Genomic DNA, 18,902 nt, shown 5'->3' on the forward strand with positions numbered 1-18,902 from the left:
ATAAAGAATAAACAAATAAGGGTATAACTAGCCAATATTTTATCACTACTTAATAAAAAAGGTGCTTCAAGGTTTTCGCCAAATACTCATTTGCAAGTCAAAAACAAGCTCGCCAACAGGATTAAGATTATATAGTCTTACTCACCTGGCATTGTTAGCAACTAATTTCTATCAACTTTTGAACAAGTTTACCACCTGACTTATTTACACAAGCAGAATCGGGCCCCCCAAAGCGGGCCCTTCCGTTGGCCTCAGGCCCCGACTTTTCGATAGACTCGAATCAATTAAATTGAAGAGAGAGAAGGAAGATAAAAATAAAATAAAAATAAAAATAGACTCGGCTTCCAGCGTGGTAGAGTTGGCGCGCTGTTGGACCCACAANTGCAACAATTTTATGTAAACTATTTTAAAATTTTAAGAATATACTTACTGCCACTAATTTAACCTAATTGAACTATTATTTTTAACAGAACGTCTTATATAGGTTCGAATTAAGAATGAAATGAATAATATAGTTTTTAGTAGTCATAATAATAGTATAGAAGCGAAACTTTTATGAATATAATTGTAAAATTTTATGAGAGCACGTACAAGTTGGTACAAAATTAATATAATTGAACGATTATTTTTAGCAGATCGTCTTGTAGAGGTTAAGATTAGCTTGTTTAATACGTATCAACTATTTTTCGACCTTAATATAAATGTTGATAAATAAAATATCGCTGAAAAATTTTAAATAAAACAATTATAAAACTTTTGTTAACACCAGTTATTATAATATTGTATTTATCTGCTGCCAAAGAAATTAAATATTGCTTTATTTTAATTCTAATTTTAATAATAAACAAGCTTATGTCTAAATTGCTTATGCATTTTGCTTTTAAAAAAATTTTAATAAGTTGATTAAAAACAATAAACTTTTTTGCAACAATTTTATGTAAACTATTTTAAAATTTTAAGAATATACTTACTGCCACTAATTTAACCTAATTGAACTATTATTTTTAACAGAACGTCTTATATAGGTTCGAATTAAGAATGAAATGAATAATATAGTTTTTAGTAGTCATAATAATAGTATAGAAGCGAAACTTTTATGAATATAATTGTAAAATTTTATGAGAGCACGTACAAGTTGGTACAAAATTAATATAATTGAACGATTATTTTTAGCAGATCGTCTTGTAGAGGTTAAGATTAGCTTGTTTAATACGTATCAACTATTTTTCGACCTTAATATAAATGTTGATAAATAAAATATCGCTGAAAAATTTTAATAAAAACAATTATAAAACTTTTGTTAATGTCTGATAATGTAATATTGTATTTATCTGTTGTTGAAAAAATTAAATATTGCTTTATTTTAATTCTAATTTTAATAATAAACAAGCTTATATCTAAAGTGTTTATGTATTTTGCTTTTAAAAAGATTTTTATAAGTTGTTTAAAAACGATAAACCCATATGCATGTTAATGAAAAACCATGTATATGTATGTATAGAAACCCAAACACATATATTTAGAACTTTCTGCACTCTTAAAACCGACTAAGCATAAATCCCTTCAAAATGTTCCTTTTTTCTTTCTTTTTTTTAGCGAAACGTGTGCGCAATATAATATCCATTTCTATTGTTATCGTATATTGTATCGCCGTGTTAAGTTGTTTTCACAAGTATATATTGCTTTTTCCCTTACACTAACGACTACATAACTTAGCTTCTACAGAAAGACCCACCACATCTTTTACAAACAACAAAAACTAACAATATTTACACCAACGTTCGCATCTTCTTATACCTTTTTCTCATACTTGTCACAGAGGGCGAAACTAAATTTGGAGCAGGGGGCCAAGAGATGCCACCCAAGTTCTATTGCCCCATTACCAGAGTACCCTGCCATTATCTTTACCCCCTTAAACTTTTATACGCCCCGATCGGTCCCCCTCTAGTGTTCATCGGCATAAATATGCGCAAAAACATAAAAAATGACCTAGAAGAACAACAGCGGTCCCGTTTTAATTTCTCTCACTTGTCCCGCTGTGTCCCGGGACAAGTAGGGGGTGGGTCGTACATCACAGCGGGACTCTGGAAGTGCGGACCCCTGGGTGTCAGGGTGTCGTCCCGGGTGCGGCTCCTTAAGGAGAGGGAAAAAAATTTCTGAATTTTTTTTAGAGGCACCTCTGTAAAACTTGGTATTGCAAAATTTTAATTAATATCGTTGGAAAAGAATATCTTCGGATGTTTTGTACGCACTGCTTTTGGTCAAAAATTTCCTGTAAGCAATAAAGTTTTCTATGCAGATTTCCAGAAACTTATAAATTACCTATATGGAAATAAAACTGAGGGATAGTTTACCACACATTTACTTCGTAAATGAATAAGGGGTCTGAATTTTATTACTCAAACCAGATCATGGTTAACAAGCCTCATGGTTTAAGAGAAATTTGAACTTTTTTTTGTTTTTGTTTCTCAAGTTGAATAAAAAAAATACATATTAGATAGTTAAATCTTAGTTCAGTTAGTAATTTTAGATAGTTTTAAAAAAACATCTTTAGAAGTGAAATTTGACTAAATTCCCTATATCAACAACCTTTTTCAATAGCGATGGTAAAACATAATTGAATTGGAACTATTACATATGAATTTTTCTTTTGATGTTGGAAAAACTTGATTTAATGAGGTTAGTCGTATTTTATCTGCACTGATTTTAAATGAAAAATATTAAAATTTGTATTGATTAAAGATTGTAAGATAGATTCTTGAAAACTTTTTAAGAACTTATTTTAGCAATTATTTCAACCCTTATTTGAACTATTATTTTGATTTTAAATTGTAATCTAATAATTATTAAATAATTATTAGATAATTAAAAGGATAATTAAAAGCCTAAATTAGGTATTTTTAAAATAAAAGACATATTGTGTTGACCACGAGTATACTTATAACATACTTCTTTTAGAAATTTAGTAAAAACAACCAAATTCTGCCACCAGTTTTTATATCTTATTCCACGAAGTCTATTTATTTAAAAAAGAAAAAGCGAAAATATGCAACACGTGTAGCTTCTAAAAATATAAAGAAAATAATTCATTAGATTTTCTCATTGCAATAAAAAAGAGAAAAACTCGAAACAAAAATAAGAACAATTTTCTTTTTTATTTATTCACTGAACAAACTAAAAAGTAAAACGGTAATCCGGCTTAGCGTAGGGATTACAACGCCCTCTAACACGTCCTACAGAAATCAGAATCTCGTATGCTACAAATTGCGCTATTGAATGCAGGTAGAACCTAAAATATAAAAATAAAAGAAAAGAAAGATTTTTCTGAATGAATCTAATATTTTTTTTCTTTACGATGATGAGGGGTAAGAAAAATTTACAACCTGGTCGAAAGGTTGACAGTTGGTAAAGTTCAAAGCGCCCCGCAGATAGAGCAGGAAGCTCGCACAGTGAGCGTCGTTCAAGAAAAATGAAATAAACGTTCCAAAATGAAGCAAAAAAGAAAGAAGAATGCATTATAACTGTCTAAAAAAATGAGAATTTGTTCGCCAAGTCTATCGATCTTAGGCCAAACGTAATCATACCGTTACATACGTCATAATGACTTAAGATAACACAGAGAAAAATAAGAAGGAAAACTTCAGTAAAATATTCGAAAATTGTAATGGAACAAAAAATTTAATATACACATTTACTTAGTTCAGTATGGTAAAATAATACTAATAGTAATTAATAAAAAAATTTAGAATTTATTACCTTGTGCTCATGTTTTCGTTGACTTAAGGCCGTTAGAAATTATTATTTTTATTTTATGTATGTAATTAATTAGTTGAGTTCTGAAAATAAAAACTCGAGTAATACTTCTCGAGAAAGAGATAAGATATTATATATTATATAAAAGACATTAGATATTACTTATAACTGGCGTGTTATTCAATAAAATAAATAATGATGGGGACAATTCTATATATACTACTGAAAACTACTTTTATGTTATGTGCTTATGATATGCATGTTATGTTGTGTATACATGTAATGTTATCCACATAATATGGAAAATCAGAAACGTCTAAGGATTGGAATTATTCTATAGATTTATCATGTTTAAATTCCTCATTTTGTAGTAAATAAGATGATAAACACGTTATTTCCTCTTATTCATGTAAATACGTTATTTCATGTAATAAACTATATGCTTTAAAAAAACAACAACAATTATTGTAGTTGGACAATGGCAGCAGTTGCAGCGTCCTATTAAGATTAAAATAGTGGTTGGAATATTATATTTTTCTCTAATTTTAAGATGAAACTAGGTGTTTAAGCTACCAAGACATGTTAACAATTTAAGTAATTATATTTAGTTCTAAAAAGGACAACAGTGTTAGGTATAATTTAACTAGAAATAAAAAAATTTCGATAGTTTGTAAGTTTTAAATTAAATTAAAATTTTTGCTTGTAAGTTCAAAGTAAATTGGGTACCACATTGAAAAAAGTTTTTATGAACCCTGACTTCGCTGCAATGGCTGTAAAACAATTATTTTTGATGAATTATTTTTTTAAATTTATCATAAATGAGTAGAAATTTATTTTCATTAATGTATAAAGAATCTTGAATATAATTCTTTCCTCCATTAACAGTCAAAAATTCCTTTTAAGAAATATTGTTTTCCTTTTTTACCATGATTTTGTTCGAGGAGCTCTTTCTCCAACAGACGACTAATAAAAATGCAATAATTTTATTACGTAAGCCTTTTTTTGCGTGACACTGTAAAAAGGATGCGGCTTACCACGGAACACACGACAAATTGTGGCGTCAGCGCTTTTATTTAAATTCACCTTAACCCGGATGAAATAAAAGAACACAACAGCATTGCTCGACGTTTTTACGACGACGATGTAAACACTCTGGAATACCAAAGCGGGAACAAAAAAAGAACGTCTTCTCGAATCTTTTTTGCATATGTAGCATTAATATTTCATTTACTTTAGACTTGCCCCTGCGTTTACCTGTTTTTGCTTCGCAGTCACGACGCACAATGCACAAAAGCTGTTACTGTTTTTCAATCACGGGAACTGTATGCTATGTTTAAGCTGAAAAGAACCATAAGCCACTTTGTGAAATTCTATATACTGCACTGATTCTGAACTGCGTTTTATTTATTCATATAATTTTGCTTTTAATTATTGTTTACAACCAGTTTTCATTATACAATAGCCAGGAGGAGAAAAATCTTAAAGAGTTTATTGCTAAGTAGAAATTAACAGTATTAAATATTTTTAGGATCCTTGTAGAAGCGATAATATTTTTCTTTTTTATTCCATCAGTTTCTAAGAAAATAGTAAATTTCTAAGATCATGAACAAACAAAGGGAAATGTAACGTATTTAAGAGAATAATATTAGTTATAAATAACTGTTATAATAATGCTTTTATCACACGTAATAAAATCATATTTTATTGTTAATTTTACCTAAATCATTACCAAAGCGCTTCGGTAAAAATTACCGAACCTTTTGGCGTTCCCATATAGCCGGAAACGCTTTGGTTTTTACTATTTTCTGGTAATTTTGAACATTTTTACTTTTCTCGCAGTACATGATTAAAATATTAACATGTCACGTTAGTCAAAACTACAATCGTTTGACAAAAAAGTTAAATGATAAATTTTGAAACCAGTTTAAATATTTACAAAAATTTCCCCCACTTAAAAAAAAGGAGAAGTTGCTAATATTTTATTTGTAAATAATTGCTTGAAATAATTCTAATAAACTATTATGAATACCGTATAAAATAATTGAAAGAAAAGACGTTTATATATCTGCACGCTGGGTCGATTTTGCATATCAGCGATGCCAAAATAGAGATTCGAAATCATCGTCAACATAACATTTATAAAACAATAAACAACGAAAAGACCTCGTCGATGTCTTTCGTTCGATGATTTTCTTTTCTTTCTTTATTAATTTTCTTTATTAAGGACGAATCAGGTTTGACGCGGACAATTTCTTTTTCTTCTCTCCCCCCACCCTACCAACCGATGACACTTGAACCCGGAACGAACCGGTGGGCCGCATTCGAAAACCAGGTGTAGGCCCGCCTGAGGCTGGCTTTTCTCTCTATTGCATTTTCCGAAAGAGTTTTTAAGTGAAACAGAAGGGAGAGAGAATCTGATGTAGCGAAAGAAGAATTAATCGAATAACAAATTGATACGTGATTAATGTTTTCATTATTAAAAGAATCGGAAGAACGTGATCACTTTTTCAAGACTCAATTGATTGATTCGAGTGAAAGTTATAAAAAATAAAATAAAGTTCTTAACTATTTTAATTTCATAAATAATTTGATTTTTAAATAAAATTTGAAAACACGACTTGTTCAATTTGCTTGAAGTTTATTAAGTTTAGGTAAACAAATGAGTATAAATAAAAAATAAAAAAATAAATTTGATTACTATTTTAAAAAAAAAAAAAAAAAAAAAAAANAAAAAAATTGGGGCATTTTTAGCCTTTTTATATAAAATATAAATTTGGTGTTTCAGTTGATTAACGCCGTTTTATACACGAAGAAAGAAATTCCGAATAAATTTCCGTATTGCAATGATATTTCTTGTAAAAAAAAATCATAATTCTGATTAATAAAACCAAAATATACAGGTATTTAGCCATTCATTTGGCAATTTATTCTTTGATATGGTAACGGTGGTCAGTGCGAGCCGAGTACGGAATTCGGATCGAACTCGGTTCACCTCTTTGGGAGGCGAGCGTTATTTCTCCTTAGCCATCACGGTTTAAGCTTTTATATTTCATTTTAAAACCGTCGTTAAACAACCGATCCAAATTTGGGTTTACGTTTTCCAATGTTCAACTCCGTAGCCTTGTAATTTTGAACCCAATCCAGAAGACAAGAGAACTCCTCGGCCAGCTTGATTTGAACTCCCGTTCTCTGAACACGAGTTCAACGCCCTACCAACCAGGTTATCTCTGCCCAAGTCTTTATATTATGAGGATTAGAAAAGGGTATATTTGTTTCCAAAAAGGATTTTATTATTTCTGATTAAGGTAAAAAGTCATTAATTAAATTATAGCACACTTTAAAATTTATGAATTTGATGTTTAAAATAAATTAACACACAAAATAATTAAATATACCATGGAATCCCTTTATTAATTATATTTAATTAAGCATAACCAAGTTTTATTCAAGTGTACTTATTTGAGATTGCACATTAATATGACTATCAAGTAATTTTGACGAAGTATTAATTTAACTTAGTGTTTTAATATGTACAGCTCGTTCACATTTTGTCAATCAAAAGAGCAAACTCCCACCCCCCCCCAAAAAAAAAGAAGAAAATAGAAAGAAAGAAAGAAAAAGAAAAAGGAAGAAAGAAAAAGAAAGAAGGGAAAAAAAAACAGTGAGGGAAACCCAAACCGTAATTGCAGTTGTCTTTAAAAATACACTTTCTGAACAAAAATAAATAAATATAATAAACAAATCATTCAAAAATATATGATATGTTAAAAAGCAAAAAATAAAATGACCCAGTATTTTGCATAAACAATATGCATGTATTGCGCATGAGTCACAAACAAAAACTTTTCACTCTTCCTCATTTCATTATGACGTAATATACGGGTAGTTTAAAACTAGAACTACAGAACTTTTAATATAGTAAAAAGGCTGCCTTTCGGTTAGAACGGTTTTCTTTAAAGTTATCATAGTATTCGCCCCTACTTAATCAATTTTTTGTATGTATTTCGTCAAAAATGTGTCATGTTTACATTTAAGACATCTATATCGTTAAATATTCATCAATAATCTCAGTTTTTGAGCAAACGATTCATTAAAACCATCATACACTTGACAACTTGAGCACGAATCACTAACACAAAAGAATAACTAGGTTGAATATTTAAAAATTCTTTCACGCCTGCTCATTTCATTGTACAGGAATAAATTTTTGACGAAAGAAACACGCGAATGGACTAGTGAGTTATGATTACGATTGATACACGTCTAGACACGTCCACGCCCAGAATGGTTTAAAACTCAATTGCAAACGACCACAGAAAATGCTCGGAAAAAAACGAGGAAGCGATCTGCAAACGATTCACGTTTTCCAAACGAAATGTCCTAAGGAATCAGATTAAAAAATGAGAAGGTGTTGGAACATTCTCTCTATTCGTGTAGAATGTAATGGAAGGATTCCATTCCATCCTCCCTTATTGTGTGTTTCAAATTAAAATGAAAATAATAGCAGTCTGTGAACGAGTGAAAAAGAACAACAGCAAAAAAATGTTCTAATGAATAAAAATGAAAAAGAATTGTCCTAAGCAGCGTAGCCGGCATAGTTTGTAATTCTGCAGACGATCTTATAACAAAGTGGGAAGGGTGGGAGGGTTTTTGCGAGCGCAAAATAATAGCGATTACGTGCTTCAGGGTTTCAAATTAAGTCTCGGTGATATAATTTATCGTCTGCGTTGGTCCCGCTGTCTTTTTCCTTACGGAGCTGCAACCGTGACTGATTCTTTTGGACCACGTTGGAGGTTCCACTCATAGAATCTTCCGTAAAATTGTTCTTTTATTTCTATTTATTTTTTTACAATTACCAGAAGACATGTTTTTATTTTATTTTATTTATTTTTTTGAAAAAATGTTCCGAGTTTTAAAATCTTGAACATTTTAATTGGTGAATAAATCTCTAACGAAAAAAAAAGTTCTAAATTTAACAAGAAACTGAGAATTTTTTATCATTGCTAACATAAAAAAAAAAAAATAAATAAATAAATAAATGAAAAATAAATATTAATTCAGAATATTCAGAAGGAATTTATCTTTCTGAATAAATTTAATTTAACGGCAAGAAAGGTCACGTTTTTTTTTATTTTTTTTTACTAAAAATGAATACACTGAAGACAAAATTAAACAATTAGTGATTTGAAAATTAATGATTTTTAATATATATATATATTTTTAAAATCAAATTCAGTAGGTGAATTTTTTTATTTTTTATTTATTTATTTTTTTTTTTTTGNTTTTGAAATTTTTTTTTTTTTTTTCATTCATTATGTTTCGAAAATTTATTGTCCTTAAGCACTCAGAAGGATTTGGTTGAGTTTAAATGGAATTTTTTCTTCAATTAGATCACTCTTCGAAAAATGAAATGAAGTGAAATCAGTTAGTTGCCATGGTAAAAAGACCAAAATCCTAATTTGAAGGTCAGATGGTTATCAACTTATTTTACTATACTTAATTCTGGTTAGGTTAAATTATTTTATTATTCAATACAATTTTAAACAAATACTTGCATTTAACTAGCGTTTTGAAATTTCAAAATTTCTTTTTGTCAAGTTGACACCTTATAACTTGACAAAAAAGAGTAAGTTAGCATCTACGTGATCAATGATTGTTATTGGTTTGATCATTGATGTTGATTATCAGTTTTAAATTCTGAAAAAATTCCGAAAAGAAATAAAACGAAATTTTAAAACAATATTGCATATGAATAAATTACTCGCTTGTTGTTAATCTATCAATTGGCATAAAATTGTGGTATTCAATGACCTCAAGGACTTGAAACGTACGAGAATAACTGTAATTCTCCTATGAATTTAATTTTTAATTTCGTTTGATTTTTATTGACAATTTTAATGATATTAATATAGACAATCAATGTACTACATTCTTTTCTCAAAAATACAAAACATAATTTCACAAATAACGTGTAAACACTACAAAAAGTCATAAGGTTTAATCAAACTAATCTTTCCTTAATCAAATNAATTTAATGGCAAGTAAGGTCACACTTTTCTCTTACTAAAAATTAATACACTGAAGACAAATTCAAACAATTAGTGATTTTAAAATTAATGATTTTAAAAAATATAAATATTTTTAAAATCAGATTTAGAAGGTGAACTTTTTTTTTCTTTGAAAAAAAAAATGTTTTCATTCATCATGTTTCAAAAATTTATTGTCCTTAAGCACTTAGAAGGATTTGGTTGAGTTTAAATGGATTTTTTTCTTCAATTAGATCACTCTAATTTTTCAAAAAATGAAATGAAGTGAAATCAGTTAGTTGCCATGGTAAAAAGACCAAAATCCTAATTTGAAGGTCAGATGGTTATCAACTTATTTTAGCATACTTAATTCTGGTTATGTTAAATTATTTTATTATTCAATACAATTTTAAACAAATACTTGCATTTAACTAGAGTTTTGAAATTTCAAAATTTTCATCTGAGCAAATTATTTGTTTAGAATTCACACTTCTGAATTTTCCGGATGAAACAAGCATGCATCAATGATCAGTAGGCCTTTTTGTCAAGTTGACACCTTATAACTTGACAAAAAAGAGTAAGTTAGCATCTACGTGATCAATGATTGTTATTGGTTTGATCATTGTTGATTATCAGTTTTAAATTCTGAAAAAATTCCGAAAAGAAATAAAACGAAATTTTAAAACAATATTGCATATGAATAAATTACTCGCTTGCTGTTAATCTATCAATTGGCATAAAATTGTGGTATTCAATGACCTCAAGGACTTGATACGTACGAGAATAACTGTAATTCTCCTATGAATTTAATTTTTAATTTCGTTTGATTTTTATTGACAATTTTAATGATATTAATATAGACAATCAATGTACTACATTCTTTTCTCAAAAATACAAAACATAATTTCACAAATAACGTGTAAACACTACAAAAAGTCATAAGGTTTAATCAAACTAATCTTTTCTTAATCAAATTATTGCTACTAGTAACCGATTGATCATTGATGCATGTCTAAGAGTCAGGCACGTGATGTGTGACGTCTACTAAGACATCTCTATCACTAACAGTTCATCAAAAGTGAACTAAGGGGAAGCATCTCATTGTCATCCCTTAGTCATATTATGCTGTAATAGATTGATTGATAAAAAGCAAGCGATCTAGTTCAGCCTGTGTTTGGACAGCTCTTTCTATATGTGTATTTACTTAAAATAATCAATGAAAAAAGGAAAGAGAAAATGAAGAACAAAAAATTTATGCAAATGATATTTCAAAAAAAATTTATCGTCTAAATTAATCCGATTATTATCAATTCAGAATAACATTTTTTAATGTCTACGAAACTCAATAGAATGAAACGAAAAATATAATACACGGTAACAACTTACTTTGAGGACAATGTTAGATCATTTTTATTTATTTATTTATTTTTTTATGTTAAGATGACACATTTTATTTTTATTCTAAGAACACTAAAGAAAAAGGGGAAACATTGAGGTTAACTTCTTCCTTAACTGGACAAGTTCGGGATGGGGAACGCGGTGGGGAGAAAATAGACAATGAAGAAGATATACATTTTAGGGTGTCTTTGGCCCCATAAAAAGATTTTGATGACACGAGACCTGTCATAGGCAACGCTAAAGAAGACATTAAAACAAACTTCAAAGTGCCCGATTGGTGGATTAACTCTCAATGCAGCTTTCCACCAAAACTTGCTTTAGGCGATGTGTCTAATATAAGCTGGTGAAAAAAAAACTTTCATTCAACGAGCAGATGATAAAAGAAAAGTAATTCCTTAATAAATATTTTACTTTTTTCTTTTAGCCTGAAAGTAATAGAAATTAGTTGTTAACAATCGTTTGGAGGAAAAGGTGGAAATCGTTTGAGAAAACTGATTCGAAAGTTTTTTTAAAAAAAAAAAAATATTTGAAATCATTTTCTGCTATTGTTTAAGTATGGATAATTTTTTACTTTTACATTTTTGATAAACAATGCAGTGCCATAAATATAGACTTTACTTAGCTAATTGAAAATTGAAACTATTTAGAACGTTTTTTATTCTATGAGCAGATGATGAAAGGAAAGTTACTCGCTAATAAATATTTTACTATTTTTTCTAAGAATGAAAGTGATAGTAATTAGATGATAACAATCGTTTGGAGGGAATCATTATTGAGAAAACTTATTACATAGTTAGAAAAAAATTGGATCGTTTCCTGTTTTAGTCAAAATGAATAGAAATATTTTCTGTATCTTTTTCTAAAAGAAATGTACAGTAATAAATATAAATTTTACGCAACAATTTTAGAACTGAAACTTACATTGTACGAGTAAAAGTTCAATTGAGAAAATAAGAAAGTCACTGGGAAAATGACTATATAAATCATTTTAAATAAGTAAATTGAAAACGATTTGATCAAAAACATCGCTTTTCTTTCTTGTCTTTTCTTCTTTTTTTCTACGTTTGAAGCAATTTTTTAATATATTAAATACTGGAGAGCTACAATAATTTATTTGTTATAGTTTTTTTTAAAATAAATGGTTTTTTACTTTAATTTTTACTTTTTATTACCTACATAATATTTTCACAATTTGTTTTTAGAATGATAAATGAAGGAAAACAACGGTTTTGAATAATTTGGAAATTATTTTTTAATTATTCCATAACTAATCTTTACATAGAATAAGTTCAAGCAAGTTCAATGTACAAATATAGAACAACGAAAAATATAAAGTTTCAAAATCTCCAAATTTCGGAAAGAAAAATTATTCTTAAAATACTAACCAACTAGGATCTAGTCCAGTCTTAGAAACGGTTTAAAAAATCCATCGTAAGCTCACATAAATTGAATTTTCAAAATAAATTTGACATTAATCGTTCTTTTCTGTACTTTATCAACGGCAACGTGCATCAAACTTTTCGTTAATCAGGTTTTTGCTTTTCAAGATTGAATCCAAAGAACTATACAACTTATAAGCAATATTAAACTGAAAAATATATGAGATATAGGATATCTAAAAATATGAGAGCTTTAACTATTTATTATTTAACTGATTTGCATTCAGCAAATATTTAGCAAACTTTTTCTTAAAATCATACTTAATCTGATATTTGATGGCTTTAATATTGATATCACGTCTCTGTCCTACAATTATTTTTATTTTTCCTTAGAAATAAAAAAAAAAGAGGTTTTAAGCAGATTCGACTGAATTTGAAGCATTTTGTCCAGTTGAATTAAAAAAATTGTATTAATGTAAAAAAGTTTATTGAAAGTTATGGGTTAATTTAGATAGTATAAAACTTAAATTGATTTAATTGATTTTAAAAATCAAATTTTATTTCACTACATAAATAGAAAATTCGAAGAAGGAGTTAAAAAAAAAAAAAAAATTATTCTTGAATGACCTCAAGTAAAGTGGAAAAGAAAGCAAACTAGAGAAAACTTTCGGTCATCCATTATCGCCCCTCCATCCTTTCTCCGTCCCCTCGGGGCCCTGATTAGTGGAAGGACATTAGAAGAGCAGCCTCGGATCAAAAAGAAAGGGTTTGTGCCTGAGCCTTATCAAGTTGCCACCAAGTTTAATTACCCCTGACTTTGACCAGTGGTCAGTGGTCGACCACAGAGGACCCTAGGCGATACCTCTCCCCCCACTTGGGGCCCCCTTGGGGGCCATAGGGATTTATTTAAGAGCTTCGATCCCGAAACGGCTGGCTGGTTTGCGCCCTTGCTTCTTGTTGTTGCCGAAAGAGGATTTATTGTTATTTGGTATTCTCACACCTGCTCTCTCGTCTCAATGCACTAAATTAATAGAATAAACTTTTTATTCAGTATCAATTTTTTAAATTATTTTCGTTTATATTTAAGAACGCATAGTCAATGCTTAAATAACTCTTATATATTTAATCTTTTCTCCCTCGCCCGGATGCACTAAATTAATGGAATAAACTTTTTATTCAGTGTACATTTCTCTAATTATTTTGGTTTTTATAATTAAGAGCGGAATATCTATGCCGAAATAACACAATAAAAAATATTTAACGCTTTTGGAATAATAATAATCATATATACATATTTAAGTACTTTGTCTAAACCGACTAAAAAAATTTAAATAAATTAAGCCATAATTATAGAGTGTTGAGAGAAGAGATGATATAAACTGGACTATGCAATGTCAGATGATTCGTACGTAAAATGTATATTGTTTACACAACTGGTTTAGGGTTTTATAGGTATGCAACAAAATTACAATTTTGTGAATTTGGAGCGTGTTGAACCATAATATCGTTCAAATTTGGTGCAACCTTGATATGCTCCTAACTTGAACTAAGTTATTCTTACTTCTCAAACTTGATTATACAATAATGTGATTCAAGTAGAACCGTAATAGGGTTAATTTAAAACTTTGTTGAAGTTGCGGCAAGTTTGCACCGTATTATGGTTCAACGTTGAACTAGTCAGTGATTGATTATGATCTATACGTTATTGCTCGGGACGTACGAGTTGAATCACCGAATCTTACTGGAAAACAAAAATCAATCAATGCATACTTTTTTTTTTTAAACTTTCAGTAGCTTTAGCACGCTTTAAATCATATAAAATTAATTTTATCATAATGATAAAACTATTTCTGAATTTTGACCATTTGCCGTATTTTAAATTTACTACAAACTTAATGAAATGATCAATCGAACCTTGTTAGTATGTAAACATAAATATACAGCAGTTTAATATTTATATAAGACATAAGTAAATGTTAATGCTATAGTTAGTTGTTGTTATAGCGTTAAATGTTGTTAGAGTTAGTCTGCTTTAATGCCATTTAAACGTTAAATTATACGCATGAAGGCTTTTAAATGTTGACAATGCGTTGCATTCGTGTCTTATTCAAAAATCTTCTTCCTTTCAATAGATTATCTTTTACGTAAATTATTTTCATTTATTTATTTTTTGGTTTTAAATAATTTTAAAATCTATTGGTAAATTATTTCAGAAATATTAAAACACAATGGCAATTCCCAAAATTGTTTTTGATACTATTATTATTATAGTCACTGTATTTTCAAAGTCTATTAAATTTCAATACTTCATTATAAAGTTCGAAGAAGCTGTAAAAAGAAATTCAAGCAAAACCATAACACTTTATACAATTAAAAAAAACTCCTCTTAAAAGCAAAAAAATATTAATGGAATAAATTTAAAATTGATGGAATGAACTTAAAATTATTGAATAAAAGTCTATCACAACCATATTCTTATTATGATGTTCCAATTTATTAAAATTGGTGTAAAGTAGCGGTCAATAGAAATAATTCCAAAGAATCAATTACTGTAAAACTTCCAGTGAATAGATACGTAATCATTGGGCAATTACTGGAAGCTTTCAGACAATAGCACTTAAGTGAAAACTGTCATGGAACATCATACATAATCAGTAAGCAAATGGATCGAAATACAATTTCTTCCTGAATAAATATGTAAGAATAAATTAACAATAAATATTCCGAAACACCTCGCACTTACACCAAAACAATTACTTGTATCACTCAGTTGCTTACAACGACATAAAAGAGTTTACAATGTATTTTTCTTTCTCCACTTTTATTATTCCAAAACCAAAAAGCAATTTAACACTCACGACAAATGCATGATGTTTTTAATTACTTTTCCGAGTTAATTCATAAAACAATGACCATAAATCAAGCAATGCCAGAAATAACACATCAGATAACGACTCTATTCACTTTTTCTGAACATTGTCCGACGATTATTCGCGACAAGAATTGAAGTGAATTCACATTTTGCTCACGTATTAGGATTATATTCCCTCACATTATCGTCTGCACATCTTTTTTGTTTTGTTGTTGTTGCAAAAAGTCAAACGATAATCTTGTCGGTAGCCAACCAGCGGGTCATTTAATCGTCATACAATCTGGCTATTAGTCAAACCCATTGCTCGCATTCGTCAAGATATGAATCTCATTGTTGTCGACAAACCGCAGATGACATATAGTATAGGCCTCTCCTCCGGACCTTGTTCGAAATTTGAATTCGAAAGATGTTCTAGGGTACACCGGAGAATCACGCGACCCTTGTCGCAGAACGTGTCGTTTTGCTTGGGAGAATTCTAGAAGTGTGCGTGCCGTTAGGGTGATCGTTTTCTCGCCCAAGGGCCAAAACTCTTTTGGCGAGAGGGAAGATTTATTAAAGATTATGTGACTAGCCACCACTTTTTTATGTGCTTAGCTTCAGGAAGAGTGTAATAGACTCTTTATATTATTTACGCCAACCTAGAATTAAGTACCTTGTATGATTACAATTACTCTTGCTTGGAAAGCCTACAAATTGCTATTAAATTTATTTACTGTTAAGACAGTTTTTTTTCCCTACAGAATATATGGATAGTCATAATATGGACAGCCTAGAAAAAGTAATCAGAATTCGTAAATTGCTTGTTAATGAATATATAATGTTATTTATTGTTGTTTTCAAAGGAATTAGTAAATTAAATGAAAACGTATTTGTTCTGTCTTTTATTAATTTAAATACAATATCAATAAGATCATTTTTTTCCAGCTCATATTTGTTTTAAAAAACTGTTTTATGCAGAAATTGTGCACACTTTTGGTTTTTTGTAGCAAAAATGTATATGCATGAAATGATCACACAGTAAACAAAGTAGGTATAGTTAAGTAATTTTTACAATGCTGACTATAGTGTGTTTTTTCCATCTTTTTCTTTTACTTTGGCTATTTGATTGTGTTATGAAAAATGAACTGATACTAAATTTGTAAAACAATAATTATTTTTTCGTCTGCTTAAGTGAGTGAGCAATTTTTTTATTTTTAATTTTTGAGTCTGTTTTAATAATTCAACAAATTTTAGTCAGTATACGATTTCTTCACTTTCGAAGTAAATACAAAAAAAAAAAAAAATGTACAGAAATACAAAAATGTAATCGCGTTTTACACATAATAGTCATAAAAATATATGCAGTTTATAATTGAACTTTGGTTACTATGAATTGAAGTGGTATCTAAAATGAGAAATCATCCACTGTACTTAATTATAAAATTATAAACATACTTCATTTTTTTAATGATTCACGAAACTAATACGGTAAATTTAAAATTGTGCTGAATTCGTGCGATTTATTTTTTTCTTAACGAAATTAAATAAATATGTCTATCTTAAAATAAATTATCTGAATGTGAGGTAATGAAAAAATTATTATTTAATCTGAATTCAATTAAATGTTATTTGAAAATATTAAGATTTAGTTTCTGAAATTCTATTCTAAGATTCTAATATAACATCATTCAAAAGCTTTTTTTTTTATATTTTTCATTAAAAAATAACGTTTAAGCTTGGTTAAGTCAAAAGAAAAAAAAAACAGAGAACACTTAACCAAGATACAGTAAAGGAAAGCAATTAACCGAATAATAATAACAACTTATAAAATATGTGTGTATAACAGAATATATATGCACAATTAACCAAATAACAGTAACAACTTATGAAATATATGCGTGAAACCGAATCTATATGGGCAATTAACCGAATAACAGTAAGAACTTATGAAATATATGCGTGTAACCGAATCTATATGCGCAATTAACCGAATAACAGTAAGAACTTATGAAATATATGCGTGTAACCGAATCTATATGCGCCGAATAACTGTAACAACTTATGAAATATATGCGTGTAACAGAATCTATATACGCAATTAACCGAATAACAGTAATTATTATATAACTTGGGAAATATATCAATTTTATATATTGCATTTCGTAATTTGGAAGAAGAAAAAATCGAAATTAATTTCTGATTTTATTTTATAGTATCAACAAAATTGCTTGAGAAGGGAGAAAAAAAAACTAGTGATGTGTAAAATTAATGATTTAACAGAGTTCTTTAAGCGTGATCAATGAGGTTACATGTAGCAAAACTGAATTTTTCTTTTGAACAAATAGTCAAAAACCTGTTCACACTCACCACGTCCATGATAGTTGCAATGGACTTGGCAGGACTGCTGGCGCTTTTTGGCGCTGGCGAAGGTTGCTGGGACTCGGGTGTCTCCTGCTTCTGTCCGGACGGCCGGACACACATGCCGTAACCGGGACTTATTTCTGCCGGAAGTGTCGTCGTATCTGCAACGGGGGTTTTACCCCCTTCTGTATTGCTTCCGTATCTATTGTCCCCTGGAAAATTTCAAAACACATATTCACATTCAGTTCATCGAATTAAAATAAGAAAAATGTGGTAATTAAATCACTTAAACATAATAAATAAAAATAGTTTAAAATAGCTTTAGCTACAGTTTTGTTGTTTGCTACAAATTACTTTAAATTTTACAAATAAGAAATAGATATTTGTTATAGAAATAACTTTAGAAAAAGATATAGAAATAATTTTTTATAACATTATCTTTATTCTTTCAATTCTCACTTATTACTTACATTATCTTTATTCTTTACATTATTCTTTATTATTTTCATGGTTTTAATTACATTATACATTTCTCGTTTCATCATTCTTATAATCTTATTCTTTATTGTCTATATCTTTGTTTACATTAATCTTTATGTATTATTCTTAGTTATTACATTGCTCATTAGTAATAAAAATAATGTAACTGCAGTTTTAAAATATGGATAATTTAGTCAAAATGCAAATGGGAAATTTCAAATAAATATTTTCCTAATATTTTTTTAAAAATAATTAAACAATTTATTTTACAAATTAATGAAGTTAATATATTGTTTTATTTTTGTAAATTAAAATGCATAAATAAAAAGAGCATTAACAAAGTTTTTGCTATTGTTTTTACGTTAAGTTAAAAATTTATAATAAAACTTGTAAAATAATAAATTATAAAACAAATAAAATCTGATGCAATAATACTCAAACCCATCAAAATAAATAAACATAAAAAATATAGCTCGTATGCTTGGTCAACAAACAGTGGAGCAACAATTACTTTTTTCTTATGCAATCAAGATTAAAAACTACTACAATAGTAACTAAATAAAGAGTTTAGTAAATAACAAAGTGAAGAGTACAGAAAGTACATATGCATATCGAGGAGTCGTAACTAAGTACTGCTGGGTGAGAAGTTATAAC

General features: G+C 28.7%; 1 protein-coding gene across 2 annotated transcripts in view; it reads right to left on the reverse strand.

Moving 5' to 3' along the window:
- LOC107447159 (zinc finger protein basonuclin-2) overlaps positions 1-18,902 on the reverse strand; it is a 150,570-nt gene that overhangs the window by 117,254 nt on the left and 14,414 nt on the right. The window contains exon 2 of one of the 2 annotated variants that reach the window (XM_021146543.3): positions 17,775-17,980. In XM_021146543.3, the coding sequence (XP_021002202.1) occupies positions 17,775-17,980 (206 nt within the window). Of the gene's footprint in view, positions 1-145; positions 274-17,774; positions 17,981-18,902 lie in introns of those variants that run through there. The other variant, XM_071186389.1, reaches the window with a different exon arrangement.

Source organism: Parasteatoda tepidariorum, chromosome 10 (assembly GCF_043381705.1).
Source record: "Parasteatoda tepidariorum isolate YZ-2023 chromosome 10, CAS_Ptep_4.0, whole genome shotgun sequence".
Taxonomy (NCBI): Eukaryota; Metazoa; Arthropoda; class Arachnida; order Araneae; family Theridiidae; genus Parasteatoda; species Parasteatoda tepidariorum.